At 43.3% G+C, this 15000-nt stretch overlaps 1 protein-coding gene across 1 annotated transcript in view; it reads left to right on the top strand.

Moving 5' to 3' along the window:
• The window catches only part of st6galnac (ST6 (alpha-N-acetyl-neuraminyl-2,3-beta-galactosyl-1,3)-N-acetylgalactosaminide alpha-2,6-sialyltransferase), a 29722-nt gene that overhangs the window by 3478 nt on the left and 11244 nt on the right, over window positions 1–15000 (top strand). The window contains exons 2-4 of the mRNA XM_080048628.1: window positions 3775–4025; window positions 12473–12621; window positions 12994–13289. Coding sequence (XP_079904754.1) covers window positions 3874–4025; window positions 12473–12621; window positions 12994–13289 — 597 coding nt within the window. The 5' untranslated portion in view covers window positions 3775–3873. The remainder of the gene's footprint in view (window positions 1–3774; window positions 4026–12472; window positions 12622–12993; window positions 13290–15000) is intronic.

The following is a 15000-nucleotide window of genomic DNA, read 5'->3' as shown; positions in this document are numbered from 1 at the left end:
GTAGCAGCCATGCCAAGCCAATAGTCAGCGGTGACACAGCCTAGTAGATAGCTCTTCCGGTACAATTTGATGCATAAAACCTTACTGTAACCGAAAATTAATGCCACTAACGTTCATAAAGCGGTTGGTGTAAGCTTGGGGTTACAAATATTGTAAAAGACAAGCTTTCTGTCCTCTTATTTCACCGCATTGAACTCGGAAAAACAGCAGACTTGCTGATAGTGAAGGGGCTTCGTGAGCGGATATTTTCCTGTTAGGCGTACTTCAAAATAAAAGTCAACTCACGTGTGTCCAGCGAAATGCTATGAATGTTTAGCCAGTGAAATGCTTTTACTGTGAAGCCATAGCCTTAATGCTACTTTTGTTGAACAGTAGCCTAACTTAACCGCTGCACGCTGATAGTGTTTTTTTAATGTAGAGCCGTGTCCCTGGCATATAGAAGTGACACACGTTTATTTAGCAAGAAAAACAGGCAGAGCACAACTCTTTCCCTATTTGCTTGTAGGAGCGATTGGTGGCACGATAACAAATGCATCAGCAACAGCACAACGTCCATGAGCACAACGAATACAGCTCGGTGATCCGCCATTGTTGTTGTTGTTTTCCAACTGGCGCACGTGGACCTACAAAGACGGCGCATGCCTATTTATATCCAAACGCAATGCGCATGTGTGAGGGTGGAGCCGTGACGTCAGCGTTATCAGGGGAAATGGTTTCGCTGTTTACAGGAAACCAAAACCGTTAAGTTTTCCAAAAAATCCTCCCTCGGAGGTGATCTCAAAAATCTGCGGTTCATGCCTGCGTTTGCGTTTGCGTTTGCTGTTTTCCTGTAAATGATATAGTGCAACCGCAGAAATTTTTCTGCGTATGCACCGTTTTGCGTGGCCGTGTAAAGTGCCCCTTAATTTAGTGTAGAAATGTAGGAGGGCAATAGTCATAATACCCAGAACTAAATCTAAAACTTAAACTTAAGATACATGACAAATATAGGCAACTTTAAGACCTACTTCACCGGTGGGAATATGAAGGTGTATTGAACTCTGAGATCCTATGTAGTATAAATGTGCAAACATTTTAGAAATCGGTTCATCCTAGCCTGAGAAAAAAGGCAGAAAGAGTGTTTTATGGTCTCACTGTCTAACCCTTACATTTTCCCACGCGTGACATCACACATGGTAAAATGTAGGGTTAGGATTAACAGGACAGCTGGGCCAAGGGAAGACTGAGGGAAGAAAAACCTCATTCATTATATTATAACAGTGATTTTATAATGATAGAACGCCGGTTCTATATGGGTGAAGTATTCCTTTAAGGTCAATAGCAAAGTCTTAGTACATTCCACCACAGCCGAACAACATGTGAACTAGTTTCCTGATAGAGGACGTGTGGTTTCCGCTGATTGTTGTTAGTTATATTTTTTTCATTTCCAACCACAGACTGTTCCGATTTCCTGTGGCTGTGTGTGTGTTTTTGTGCAGCTAGACATTGTTTCCCTTTTTGGCATCTTGCAAAAACAGCAGTAGCATAACAAGTTTATATGGACACTCATATTAAAAGCTATAGTGCGTAGCTTTTTTCATATAAATGAATTTTGGTTACATTCAAGCCATCGCCAATTGAGTTGACACAAAGTTGATTAAGCCTATCAGCTCAACAAACAAAACTCTCTCTGTATTTCTCAGTATGGCAGCGTTTATGAACTTGTGTCCCCCCTCCCCCCCTTGACACTGGTGCAGGAGCTCAGAAAAATCCCAAGAAATGTTTCAGCTGTTGATTCTACTGCTAAGAAAAAAAAACCTGGACGTACAGCAGAAGTCATAAAATAAATAGTTTCACTTTTAGGCGTCTTGCAAAAACAACAGTAGGAGTAACAGTACAGGGTTTATATGGACACTAGTGTTTCAACTGTAAACAGTTTATCAGCCCGCATAAAACTTGCTCATATAACCAGCTCAACCACAATGAAAAGTCCCGAACGAGTGCGGGGGAGTCGTTTACACCTTTTCATAAACCAATCAAAATAAACTTCATACTGTGTATATGGGGCGACTGTGGCTCAGGTGGTAGAGCGGGTCGGCCGATGATCAAAGGGTTGGAGGTTCGATCCCCGCCCTGCCCTCTGTGTCATGGTTGTTGTGTCCTTGGGCAAGACAACTTCACCCACCTTGCCTCGTGTGAATGTCGATAGTTAGCCTGCTGCTATCGGTGTATGAATGTGTGTGTGAATGGTAACGTGGGAAAGGAAAACAGGTCTCCCTTGTAAAAGAGTCTTCGGTCTCAATGGGATTTACCTGTAGAAATAAAGGTTAGAGTATCTGTAATCCAGTGTTAATCCACAACCTAGGCTCTGTAAACTGGTATTTTAACAAAGGGAGCCCACCGTAGCTAGCAAAATGCCATGTTTGCATGCACAGTACAGACAGGTAGCGGATCATGAGGAGATATTCACTGATTTGACTAAAAAGTGATTTTGACCACAAGCGTTCTCCAGAATCACTGACTCCACCTTTAAAACGGGGGTTAATATCAGAATATTATTGTGCTTTTAAACCTGCATTGTCTATATTAAGTCAGATATAGTTAGAGCGGACTGCAGGATGTAAAAAAAAATCAGTGAATATCTCCTCATGATCTGCTACCTGTCCGTACTGTGTGTGCGCTGGAAGATAATCTAGTGTAAATACCCGACCTAGGCTCTGTAAACCAACTCTGTATGTTAACAGAGGGTACGTAAACAAGGGGAGCCCGTCGTAGCTAGCAAAATGCCCGTTTACAGAGCCTAGGCTGTGTGTTAACATCGTCAATTAATTTCGGAGTATTATTGTGCTTTTAAACGTGGTCATTGTCCGTGTTCAGTCAGCTAGAGAGAGAGAGCGGACTTCAGGATGTAACAGGATGCTGAGATCATGACTCAAGGTTTCATTAAATGAGGATTATTTGGGGAGTGTGTTGACACTGAAAGATAGAGTTTCGCCTCTGAAACCCCCCTAATAACTCTCCCTCCCACTCTCTCTCTCTCTCTCTCTCCCTCTGTCTCTTTCTCTTCATCTGTCTCTCTCACTCTCTACCTCTGTGTGTGTGTCTCTCTCTCTCTCTTTCCTTTCTCTCTCTCTCCCTCTGTCTCTGTGTGTGTGTGTGTCTCTCTCTCTCTCTGTATTTTTCTCTCTCTGTCTCTGTCTCTCTCTGTGTGTGTGTGTGTCTCTCTCTCTCTCTCTACCTGTCTCTCTCTCTCTCTTTCTCTCTCTGTCTCTCTCTCCCTCTCTCTCTCCCTCTCTCTCTCCCTGTCTGTCTCTCTTTCCTTTCTCTCTCTCTCTCTCTCTCTCTCTCTCTCTCTCTCTCTCTCTCTATCTCTCTGTCTCATTTCAATACATTCAAATTCTTGGTATGCAAGTTTCAATGACAATGTTGCCAAGGAATCGAGTTACAATTTGTCCAACTATTCTGACAGTACACTCTCTGTCTGTCTGTCTCTGTCTGTCTGTCTCTCTGTCTGTCTGTCTGTCTGTCTGTCTGTCTGTCTGTCTGTCTGTCTGTCTGTCTGTCTGTCTGTCTGTCTGTCTGTCTGTCTGTCTGTCTGTCTGTCTGTCTGTCTGTCTGTCTGTCTGTCTGTCTGTCTGTCTGTCTCTCTCTCTCTCTATCTTTCGTATTCAATTGTTGAACTTTTTTGATTAGTAACATTAGACATTTCAGTTTATTTTTTTAGATCATTTAAAGGTCAAAAGACCCTCAACACAAAAAATATAACTTCAATCTAATTATTTTTTTTTTCTTTAGATTTCCTGATATTGTGATGCCCTGTCAGCTGGTGTGTAGAGCAGCAGGAGCTCACTCACACACACACACAGACACACACACACACACCCGGCAGTAACCATGGCTCTGCGGAGGCGGCTTGTGCTGGGTGTGTGTACGCTGCTGTGCCTGCTGTGTGTCTACACACTGTGTGTTCATCTGGAGCGACCGATGTCCTGGTCCATAGAACCACTGAGGAGAATACAAGCTGGGATCACACAAGCAACCGGAAGGTCAGTCAATTATTGTTTTGCATAATTATTTTGAAATTAGATGAGATAGACCTTTATTGCCCCAAGGGGAATTTGTCTTGCAATCTGGAACATTTAATATATAAGCACAAATACATACAGACTCAAGGCAAGGCAAGTTTATTTCTATAGCACAATTCAGACACAAGGCCACTCAAAGTGCTTTACAGGGGCAAGATTAGAATACATAAAACACATTATAAAACATTTAAAAGCGAATGAAAGAAGCAAATAAAATAAAAAGTACAGGTTAAAATGGAAACAAAAAAGTCTTCAGACTCGATTTAAAGGAGCTGAGAGTTGCAGCAGACCTCAAGTTTTCTGGGAGTTTGTTCCAGATATTTGGTGCATAATAACTAAAAGCTGCTTCTCCTTGTTTAGTCCTAACTCTAGGGACTGTAAGGGGCCACTCACACTAGGGCCGCGGCCCCGTGCCAAAGCTCATTTGCATACTAAAGTCTAGAACGTTTGGCTAGTGTGACCACGCCAACTTGTATTCCAGCACGGAACAGCCCCTTGGCCACGGCACACCTGGGAGAGGTGTGCCGTGGCCAAAGTACAGATGCTAATGAGATGACACGCGCACAAGCAAGCGCACAGGCGGCGTTCCTGACGTGAATTTATTAAGGATGCATAGTCCGTTAACGTCCGCTGCCTTACTAGTCGGCACCAGAATTGCCCACCACTTGGACTTGTAGCTACATAAAATGTGTGAGAATTAACGTGTGTGTAGGCCTAGGTGTGGGCTAATAAAAGAGGGAGAGCGCTAAATAGGTGAGCGCAGAAAGCAAAGCAAAAAGGTTTTCGTGTTTACTCACGTTCGTCAGATGATTTTTTTCTTTTTCCTCCCGTCAGCTGTCATAATACTGCCTTTACGCATGGCGGTGGAGACGCACCCAAAACAACACACCGCGGCCCGGTGATAAGGAAACAGTAGCCTACACTAAGGTTTAACAAGAAACTTTATAAAGACACTTAAAAAAACGATCTCTGCCCATACAAAAAGTTCTGACTTGGATTTGATGGAGCGATGTGTGTGTGTATAAAACCATCCGGTGTATGGTCTGATGACGGGCCGTTATATTAATAATAAACAGCGTGCTGCACAAATATGAGACTGTCCACCGCGACCTATTACGTCAAGGCTACATTTAAAAAAAAAAAAAACAATAGCTTAAGGATTCTCGTTGCTCTAATGTGGAAGTGGAATATTTGATGCAACTTTGGCCGGATGAAAATATTCACAAACAGTCGTATAGCCTACAAGACTACGTTCCAAATCCTAAACGCGCACGGTGACGTAGGCAAGGTGCAAGTGTGCCCAGGCCACGAGCAGTGTGAGCATGGGCCTGCGGGGGGGAGTAGGGAGAGGGGGGAATCGTGCTGAATCGTGCTGAGCACGGAACAGGCAAATGGCACTAGTGTGAGTGTGCCCTAAGTAGACCTGTCCCAGACGACTCAGACAATGACAGACAAAATGACAGACTAATACAACCGACACTGTTTTTTTTAACAACAAGTAAACAAACAAAACAACAACAGACAAGACATAAGAATGAAGAAAAGTAAAAAAAAATAAAAAAAATCCCGAGGTGTTCCCAGGCCAGTCCTCTCACACACACACACACACACACACACACACACACACACACACACACACACACACACACACACACACACACACACACACACACACACAATATTAATGGTAAAGATTAATAGGTCATATATGCCTATCTTGTGTGTCATGTCTCTCAGACTCTAGGTCAGCCTTGGAGCCTGTTAGGAGACACTTAGGTCAGTTGTATAGATAAAGTCTCATCTCCTTCTACTCCAGAATGTTATGGTTCACTGTGTTCAGCTCTGAACCAAAACATTGGTACGCTTGGTGCCTGAGCCGGGGAGGTGGTAGAGATAGCGCGAGGTTAATACACAGCTCTAAGCATGAGTTTGTCAGAATTGAAGTGCAAGTCACAAGAGTTGCAGTCCGGTTCTCCTTGGCCAAGTCTGTAATAAATATTGCTTCATAATTCATCCAAGTCTCCTGAAATATTCTTCCACCTGAGTTGACCTCCAACCTTAACAGAACTTCCATCACAAAGTGTATTGAGTTTCATTACTTTTTTTTTAATTACCTTTTATTTCTACAGGTAAATCCCATTGAGACCGAAGACTCTTTTTCAAGGGGAGACCCGTTTTCCTTTCCCACGTTACCATTCACACAAACATTCATACACCGATAGCAGGCTCACTATCGACATTCACACGAGGCAAGGTGGGTGAAGTGTCTTGCCCAAGGACACAACAACCATGATACAAGTGGCAGGGCGGGGATCGAACCACCAACCCTTTGATCATTGGCCGACCCGCTCTACCAACTGAGACACAGTCGCCCCATAAAGTGTATTAATAAGTTTCATTACTACCCACAAAGTCGTCACGAAGATCGAAGGAACAGTACAAGAATCACAAAGCTGGATATTAAGTTTCAAACGTTACGGGCCATTGGCAGAGTAAGTTTGTTTAAAGATGCTGAGAAAGACCAGTCCTTTAACAAATATTTGAAAGTCAACTCTGTGTAATATTAATCTTATATCTGTAATCTAATACATTGACTGATACGCCCACCTTATCTTTCTCAGCATCTTTAAGCAAACATACTCTGCCAATGGCCCGTAACGTTTTACACTTAATATCCAGCTTTGTGATTCTTGTACTGTTCCTGTACGGGGCGGTAGTGGCGAAGTGGGTAGGGAGGTCGCCTCTGGAGTGCAGGGTCGGAGGTTCGATCCCCCGCCTACCCGCCACATGTCGAAGTGTCCCTGGGCAAGACATTGAACCCCGAATTGCTCCCGATAGTTAGCTTGCACCCTGCGTGGTAGCTGCTGCTGCTATCGGTGTATGAATGTGTGTGTGATTGGGTGAATGTATACAAAACAATGTAAAGCGCTTTGGGTCTGTGAAAAACCAGGGAAAAGAGCTGTATAAGTGGAGTCCATTTACCATTTCCTTCGATCTTCGTGACGACTTTGTGGATATGAAAACTTATTAATACACTTTATGGGGCGACTGTGGCTCAGATGGTAGAGCGGGTCGGCCAATGATCGAAGGGTTGGTGGTTCGATCCCCGCCCTGCCACTAGTATCATGGTTGTTGTGTCCTTGGGCAAGACACTTCACCCACCTTGCCTCGTGTGAATGTCGATAGTGAGCCTGCTATCGGTGTATGAATGTGTGTGTGTGAATGGTAACGTGGGAAAGCAAAACAGGTCTCCCCTTGAAAAAGAGTCTTCGGGCCTCAATGGGATTTACCTGTAGAAATAAAAGGTAATTAAAAAAAAAGTAATGAAACTCAATACACTTTGTGATGGAAGTTCTGTTAAGGTTGGAGGTCAACTCAGGTGGAAGAATATTTCAGGAGACTTGGATGAATTATGAAGCGATATTTATTACAGACTTGGCCAAGGAGAACCGGACTGCAACTCTTGTGACTTGCACTTCAATTCTGCCAAACTCATGCTTAGAGCTGTGTATTAACCTCGCGCTATCTCTAACACCTCCCCGGCTCGGGCACCAAGCGTACCAATGTTTTGGTTCAGAGCTGAACACAGTGAACCATAACATTCGTCTATGGAGATGAGACTTTATCTATACAACTGACCTAAGTGTCTCCTAACAGGCTCCAAGGCTGACCTAGGGTCTGAGAGACAGACACACAAGATAGGCGTATATGACCTATTAATCTTTACCATTAATAGTGTGTGTGTGTGTGTGTGTGTGTGTGTGTGTGTGTGTGTGTGTGTGTGTGTGTGTGTGTGTGTGTGTGTGTGTGTGTGTGTGTGTGTGTGTGTGTGTGTGTGTGTGTGTGTGTGTGTGTGTGTGTGTGTGTGTGTGTGTGTGTGTGTGTGTGTGTGTGTGTGTGTGTGTGTGTGTGTGTGTGTGTGTGTGTGTGTGTGTGTGTGTGTGTGTGTGTGTGTGTGTGTGTGTGTGTGTGTGTGTGTGTGTGTGTGTGTGTGTGTGTGTGTGTGTGTGTGTGTGTGTGTGTGTGTGTGTGTGTGTGTGTGTGTGTGTGTGTGTGTGTGTGTGTGTGTGTGTGTGTGTGTGTGTGTGTGTGTGTGTGTGTGTGTGTGTGTGTGTGTGTGTGTGTGTGTGTGTGTGTGTGTGTGTGTGTGTGTGTGTGTGTGTGTGTGTCGTATCCGGCAAAATGAAACCCTTGAATCAAAACCTAACCATCCAGTTACATAGTGTACCTTTTTTTTGGGAATTTTTATGCTTTATTAGACAGTTTGTAGAGACAGAGTTGAAATGTGTCAGAGAGGGGAATGACATGCAGAGAACGACCCGGGCTGGATTCTAACCCGGGTCTGCTGCATGGCTTGGATTGCCTTACCCCGCCCCTCCCCCCCCCCCCATAGTGCTCCTTTTTAAATGAAAAAGTCAGCAAAACTCAAAATGTCAAGGCACTATATATAAGGAACTTGTTAGTGATGATGCTGCTATGACTTAGTTTATCTCTCACCACAGCAGTGTAACAGAAAGTCTGGGAGGGTCAGATTGGGGAGTAAGGGGTGGAGGCACTTTGTATGATAAGTTACGCACGTTTACAACACACATTCAACTGTACCATTGGTTAACATGGTCATTTTTTTCATTTTGCGAAAAGAAAATGACATCATTTTCTTCTTGCAGCTCTGTCACCGAGAACTTTGTTCTTTCTTCTCGCGGAGTGTGTCACAGGCTTTAGATACTAATGTTTAGTTCAATGTCAGTTTGCGATGAGGCGAGGCTATGACAGCTGTTTGTGTCGGCACTGGCAAGGCACGTAGGCATGTTATTTTTTTCTTTCTTATTTCCTGTAAGCGTTGGATCTCATGACGTTTATCAAGTTAATTAAAAGAGTTCCTGAGGAGTGTGCTGAGGTGTGGTGTCTGTCTGGCTCACGCCCTGCACCAAACGTTGCACCTGCAGATTTGCACGTAGGCCTGTTTTATTTTTCCTTATTTCCTGTCCATCTTCAATTCACCCCAAAAATATTGTCATTAAAGAGCATTTTCATTAAGTAATGTAGAGATGAAGATTGAAGAAAAATCCAGACTGGTCTCTTCATTTTTTACAGAACTGTATATACTGTATATATTGTAGGCCTATTTATTTTACTGTATATATATATATATATATATATATATATATATATATATATATATATATATATATATAATGGTATCCAGAAGACCCTTACTCACAGACAGAAGAGGAGCTTATATTTAGGATGAGGACATTTAAGGGTTAAACTCTTGGGTCATGAGTCCGTGGTATAAAAAGTCCTGTGGGTTATTTCTGTAACCAGCACTTATTCCCCCTCTAGTTCTATCATTGTGGTTTAAACAAAGGAGACACACACACACACACACACACACACACACACACACACACACACACACACACACACACACACAGAGGCAGAAACACACACACTCACACTGTCTCACACAGACAGACACACACACACACACACAACCTCAGACACTTAGACTGTCTCAAGCACGCACACACACACACAAAGAGAGAGAGAGACACACACACAAAATGAGAGAGACACACACAGCACACACAGCACACACATACGCATTGACACACAAACACACGCACACACAGGCTGGCAGACGCACACATACAAAGACACAATGAGAGACACACACACACACACACACACACACACAGAGCACTGGGGCTGCACTAATGGAGGTCTTTTTACACGCGCTTGTGAAACGTTAGCTTGTGTCATAACGGGCAGCGCTCCAGGTTTTAAAAAGCTCGGCTGTCCAGATAAGATGCATTAAAGAAATGGGAAAGATGGCTGACCCCCAAAAGCTCCTGTTCCAGACATATAAAGACACTAAGTGTGTGTGTGTGTGTGTGTGTGTGTGTGTGTGTGTGTGTGTGTGTGTGTGTGTGTGTGTGTGTGGTGTAAATGGAGGGTTGGAGGTTTGGACTTGTAGGCCTGTCATTTTTTAAAAGCTATTCTGTAATCTGAAGACTTTGGGGTTGAAAATAACTATGTGGAAGAATTTTCCGTTTTTAGGCTAAAAGGTAAAATGACAGAGTAAAAGTTCAGCTGTGTGTGTGTCTGTGTGTGTCTGTGTGCGTCTGTGTGTGTGTGTGTGTGTGTGTGTGTGTGTGTGTGTGTGTGTGTGTGTGTGTGTGTGTGCGCGCAGCTGCCCTGAAAAGATTCCACACTGACACACTGTCTCCTCTTTGAATAAATAACTAAATACATCTTCACCTCATCACTTGATATTGTGGAAAGACTTTGTGACAAGACAGTGGTGGATGATGCCATCTTTAGTAACTATAGCTTCTTGTCCTTGAAGGCCACCGTAGCTTCTGTAAATTCTCCCAAAGGGGGAGGGGATAGCAAGGGAGCGTTGACATCTAGAATCTCACCACTAGATGACTCTAAAATTCTCCTTTATTACACATTGTACTTTTAACTCATTGTAGGTTCCCTGTTTAGGGTCAAATAAATACCCTACACATCTTTACACATATGAAAGCAGCATATATAGTGGGGTGACTGTTTTGAAGGGTTAACACCATACAGTACACTGTGGTTTGCTTGTGAATAACAGAGCCAAGTAAGCAACCACAACACAGGGCTCATGGCAACTTGGGGCCTCAAAAGACTCAATTACTGCTCCTGGTTTGCAGGGACAGAGGCAGAGATAGCAAGAAAGAGACACAGAGATAGATTATAGTCATAAGAGGAACATTCTTGTTTCCCTCCACTGGAAGTACAGACATTGAAAGCTGTCTGCAACATAGATATTCAAATAAAAGCATAATGACAGCATGTTTCCAGAGAAAAAATGGACTGTTTGCTTTTTCTAACTGTACAATGCCTTGTGGTGATTTCCCCAGCCAATTTCCTCCCAACTGCATGACGGTTGAAATGTTTTCATATTGTATGCGGGGTTAAAATAGGTCATTCCTAGCCCGTATTCTTTTGTGTTGAATCACTGTTGCATTTGATGTTATTAGGTACTGGAGCGGTAGGTGCCAACGGTTTGCGTTTCGATCCCCGCCCTGCCACTTGTGTCATGGTTGTTGTGTCCTTGGGCAAGACACTCCACCCACCTTGCCTCGTGTGAATGTGGATAGTTAGCCTGCTGCTATCGATGTGTGAATGTGTGTGTGAATGGTAACGTGGGAAAGGAAAACAGGTCTCCCTTGCAAAAGAGTCTCCGGTCTCAATGGGATTTACCTGTAGAAATAAAGGTAAAAAAATAAAATTGAAGAATGTACACAGACATTTGGAGAGTTGGATTGCAACACTCAGTGCGTTTACATGCAGACTCATAATCGGATAACTAAACGAATAAGACCTCAACAGGACTTTTAAACTGCATGTAAACACCTTTATCCGATCTACTTCGGACACAAATCGGCACAATAACGGACAAGAGAAGTCGGATAAGAACACCTAGATAATTCGTTCATTGTCGGCTTTCTCTCTGCATGTATACAGGGATCGGATATCGCATATCGGACTTCTCGTTCTGTGCTTGTGTGCCTGCGCGTGATACACCATGGGTTATTGACGGAAGAGAACCGGACGTGGCTCTAAAACCACTTGTTGAAAGCATGGTTGAAAGGGCTACAGCGCCACCTAGCATAGTGGAGACAGCCATGCATCGGACATTTATCCGATTTTCTGAAAGGCCATGTATACTCAGACAAGTGACACGGTCCGTTCGAGTGTCTTGTTCGATATATGTGATAATCCAATCTAGTTGTGCCATGGAAACGCATGGACTGTTTACTCTGATTCTCCTCCATTGGGTTTCATTAAAGTTAATAATAGATGCCAGGCCTTGAGGCACATTGCAGCCTCACCCTCTTCTATTGACTTTCCCAAGAAATACTGTTACTCATAAATCAACGTATTAAACCACAGAAACTCAGATCCGCCCAATGCATGTCGCCATATTTGCATTTTTGGGTGTCTGCTTAAAAAAATGTAATTAAAGGTTTGGTTCACCCAAATTATGTATACATGTTTTTAAGCCACAGACACAGTCTCTACACATTTTTATTTAGTTTTTACCACGCCAGCTGTTGTTCCTGGGTGAGCGTATACCCATGACAAAGGCACTAAGAAAAACTATATAAAAATTGCGTTCTGTGCACTGATGGTCTCGTTTGCTGTTACATGTCAATGCATTTGGGGGGAATTTGGTAGAAATGTTGTCAGTAGTTTATATTATAAAACCAAAATGTTCATTCTACTCAAACATATGCCTATAAATAGTAAAACGAGAGACTCTAAACATTTGAACTGGTCTCTTAATTTTTCCCAGAGCTGTGTATCAATCTCCAAATGCCAACCCCCCCCCCGTAACATTTATTGTACATTTATCTTTTTTGTTGCAGTGTCTCTGGTGATTCTGAAGAGTCTAGTCCGGACAGAAAAGGCAACACTGACCGATGGACCCCTAATGCCACCGTTTACCCACAATCCACTGCTCTGTACCAACACACACGCACCACACACACTCCCACTGCACAGGCTCAAACCTCCAGTAAGTGTTTTAACATCGGTCGAATGTGAAATCTTACTAAACTGTATATGTTTATCATGTCTTCTTTGAACGGTGTTAAATTGATTTGTATAGCCCAGTTTAACAATTGTTTGAACCACTGAGTTTTTGAGTTGCCTTTGTATACACAAAATGTGACACACAGACACACACACAGATAGACAGACAGACAGACAGACACTCACTCACTCACTCACTCACTCACTCACTCACTCACTCACTCACTCACTCACTCACTCACTCACTCACTCACTCACTCACTCACTCACTCACTCACTCACTCACTCACTCACTCACTCACTCACTCACATTTCGCCTTCCAGACATGTTAACAAAATTGTCTTGCCTCCACAGAAGCCCCACACACACAGAGCCTTAACCTGAACATCTTAAAGGCCAGTGGAAAAGGTCTGAATGAAACCCCTATCAGAACCAGCACAGGCCCCACACTGAAGCCCAAAGGCCCCACACAGAAGCCCAAAGGCCCCACACAGAAGCCCAAAGGCCCCACACAGAAGCCCAAAGGCCCCACACTGAAGCCCAAAGTCCCCACACTGAAGCCCCAGCAGCCCACACAGAAAGCCGCAGGGACCACGGAGCCTCCATTCATAGGAGACTCCTACATGAGTGATGACCTTCCTCCACTGACAGTGAGTTAAAAGCCCTGTGTGTGCACTGTGCATAGTCTTAAAGGTTCAGTGTGTAATATGACATCATCAAGAAAGTTCTACAAAGTTCTAGAATGCAACGCTCCCTGGGTAACCCCAACCCTTTAGAATAATAACAGAAGCTACACTGGCCTTCAAGGACAAGAACAATTCTAAATTTCAAACAATGCACCTGATGACATTCCAACTATGACACTTTCAAGATGGCGGCACTAGGCCTTGGTCCAAAATATGCAGAAATATGGACATATATGAGACCCTTTCTAAGAAAAAAAAAAAGAATTCAAAACATTTGTTTCAGCTATTATGCAATAAATTAAACATACTTATGGATATTATAATTACTTTCTACAAAATCTGCTGGGAAATATAACCCAATATTCTACACACTGCAGGTTCAATGAGATAATAACAATTTTCTAATTATTCTATTATTTTTATGCCACTCCCCCAGCAGCGATAGCCAAAGACCTGAAGTATTATGTTTGCAGGTTGTCTGTATCAACAATATTTCATGAACACTTTGTGGGATATTCTTCAAACTTTGAAAAAATGTCCACTCCATTTTGGCGGTCAAAGGTTACTGGGACGGACTCTTACAGCTCACCCGCGTGAACTGATCTATTTAATCAACCATTTCATACTTATGTATGATGCGTACAACTTAGGAAAAGCAACAACACATTTTTGTATTCCATGCTTTTTGAGGGTCCACTACCCCCTTTAAGGGCCAACTATCCCTCCTCCCCCCCCCCCACACACACACTCACTCACTCACTCACTCACTCACTCACACATTCACTCACTCACTCACTCACTCACTCACTCACTCACTCACTCACTCACTCACTCACTCACTCACTCACTCACTCACTCACTCACTCACTCACTCACTCACTCACTCACTCACTCACTCACTCACTCACTCACTCACTCACTCACTCACACACTCTCACACACACACACACACTTAGAAGCCCCTGTTTCTGTCTTATATCTGTGAAGTATTAGGACACACATACTTGTTGTTTTCATGATGCTAGAGATGTCATCATAGGGCGTCTGCTGCAGTCACTCGGGGTGGATCTGTCCCTTCATTACATGTTTCATTAAAACAACAGAGTAATGTCTCCTACAGTCCGCCTCTGGTTATGTCCATCTCCCTCCCGGTCCCCCACGATCACAACATGCTGAGAAAATTATGTTTGGAATTTTTTTTATTCCATGCTTTTTGAGGACACACACACACACACACACACACACACACACACACACACACACACCCCTGAGTAATGTCTCCTACAATCTGCCTCTGGTTATGTCCATCTCCCTCCCAGTCCCCCACGATCACAACATGCTGCATGATGCTATAGGATTGCCCAGACAGCATTTCACTAAGGTATTATATTAACTATACTATTATCTCCTCCCTATAGGATTGCCCAGACAGCATACGGACTCACGTCTCACACACAGAGTTAATTAAATAAGGAGTATTCACACACTTTACTAAGCTATGTGTCATTATGGTTTGATAGTAACTGTGTGCTAGTATCTGTTTCCCTATAGGAATAAAAAATGTGTGCGTTTTGATATTAACTATGCCGGTCCTATCTCCTCCCTATAGGATTGCTCAGACAGCATACGGATATACATATAGATAGATATACATATAGATAGATATACATATAGA

This window comes from Ammodytes marinus (assembly GCF_949987685.1).
Source record: "Ammodytes marinus genome assembly, chromosome: 20".
Taxonomy (NCBI): Eukaryota; Metazoa; Chordata; class Actinopteri; order Uranoscopiformes; family Ammodytidae; genus Ammodytes; species Ammodytes marinus.
The sequence above is the reverse complement of the archived record's forward strand: the minus strand, read 5'-3'. Positions and strand labels throughout refer to the sequence as shown.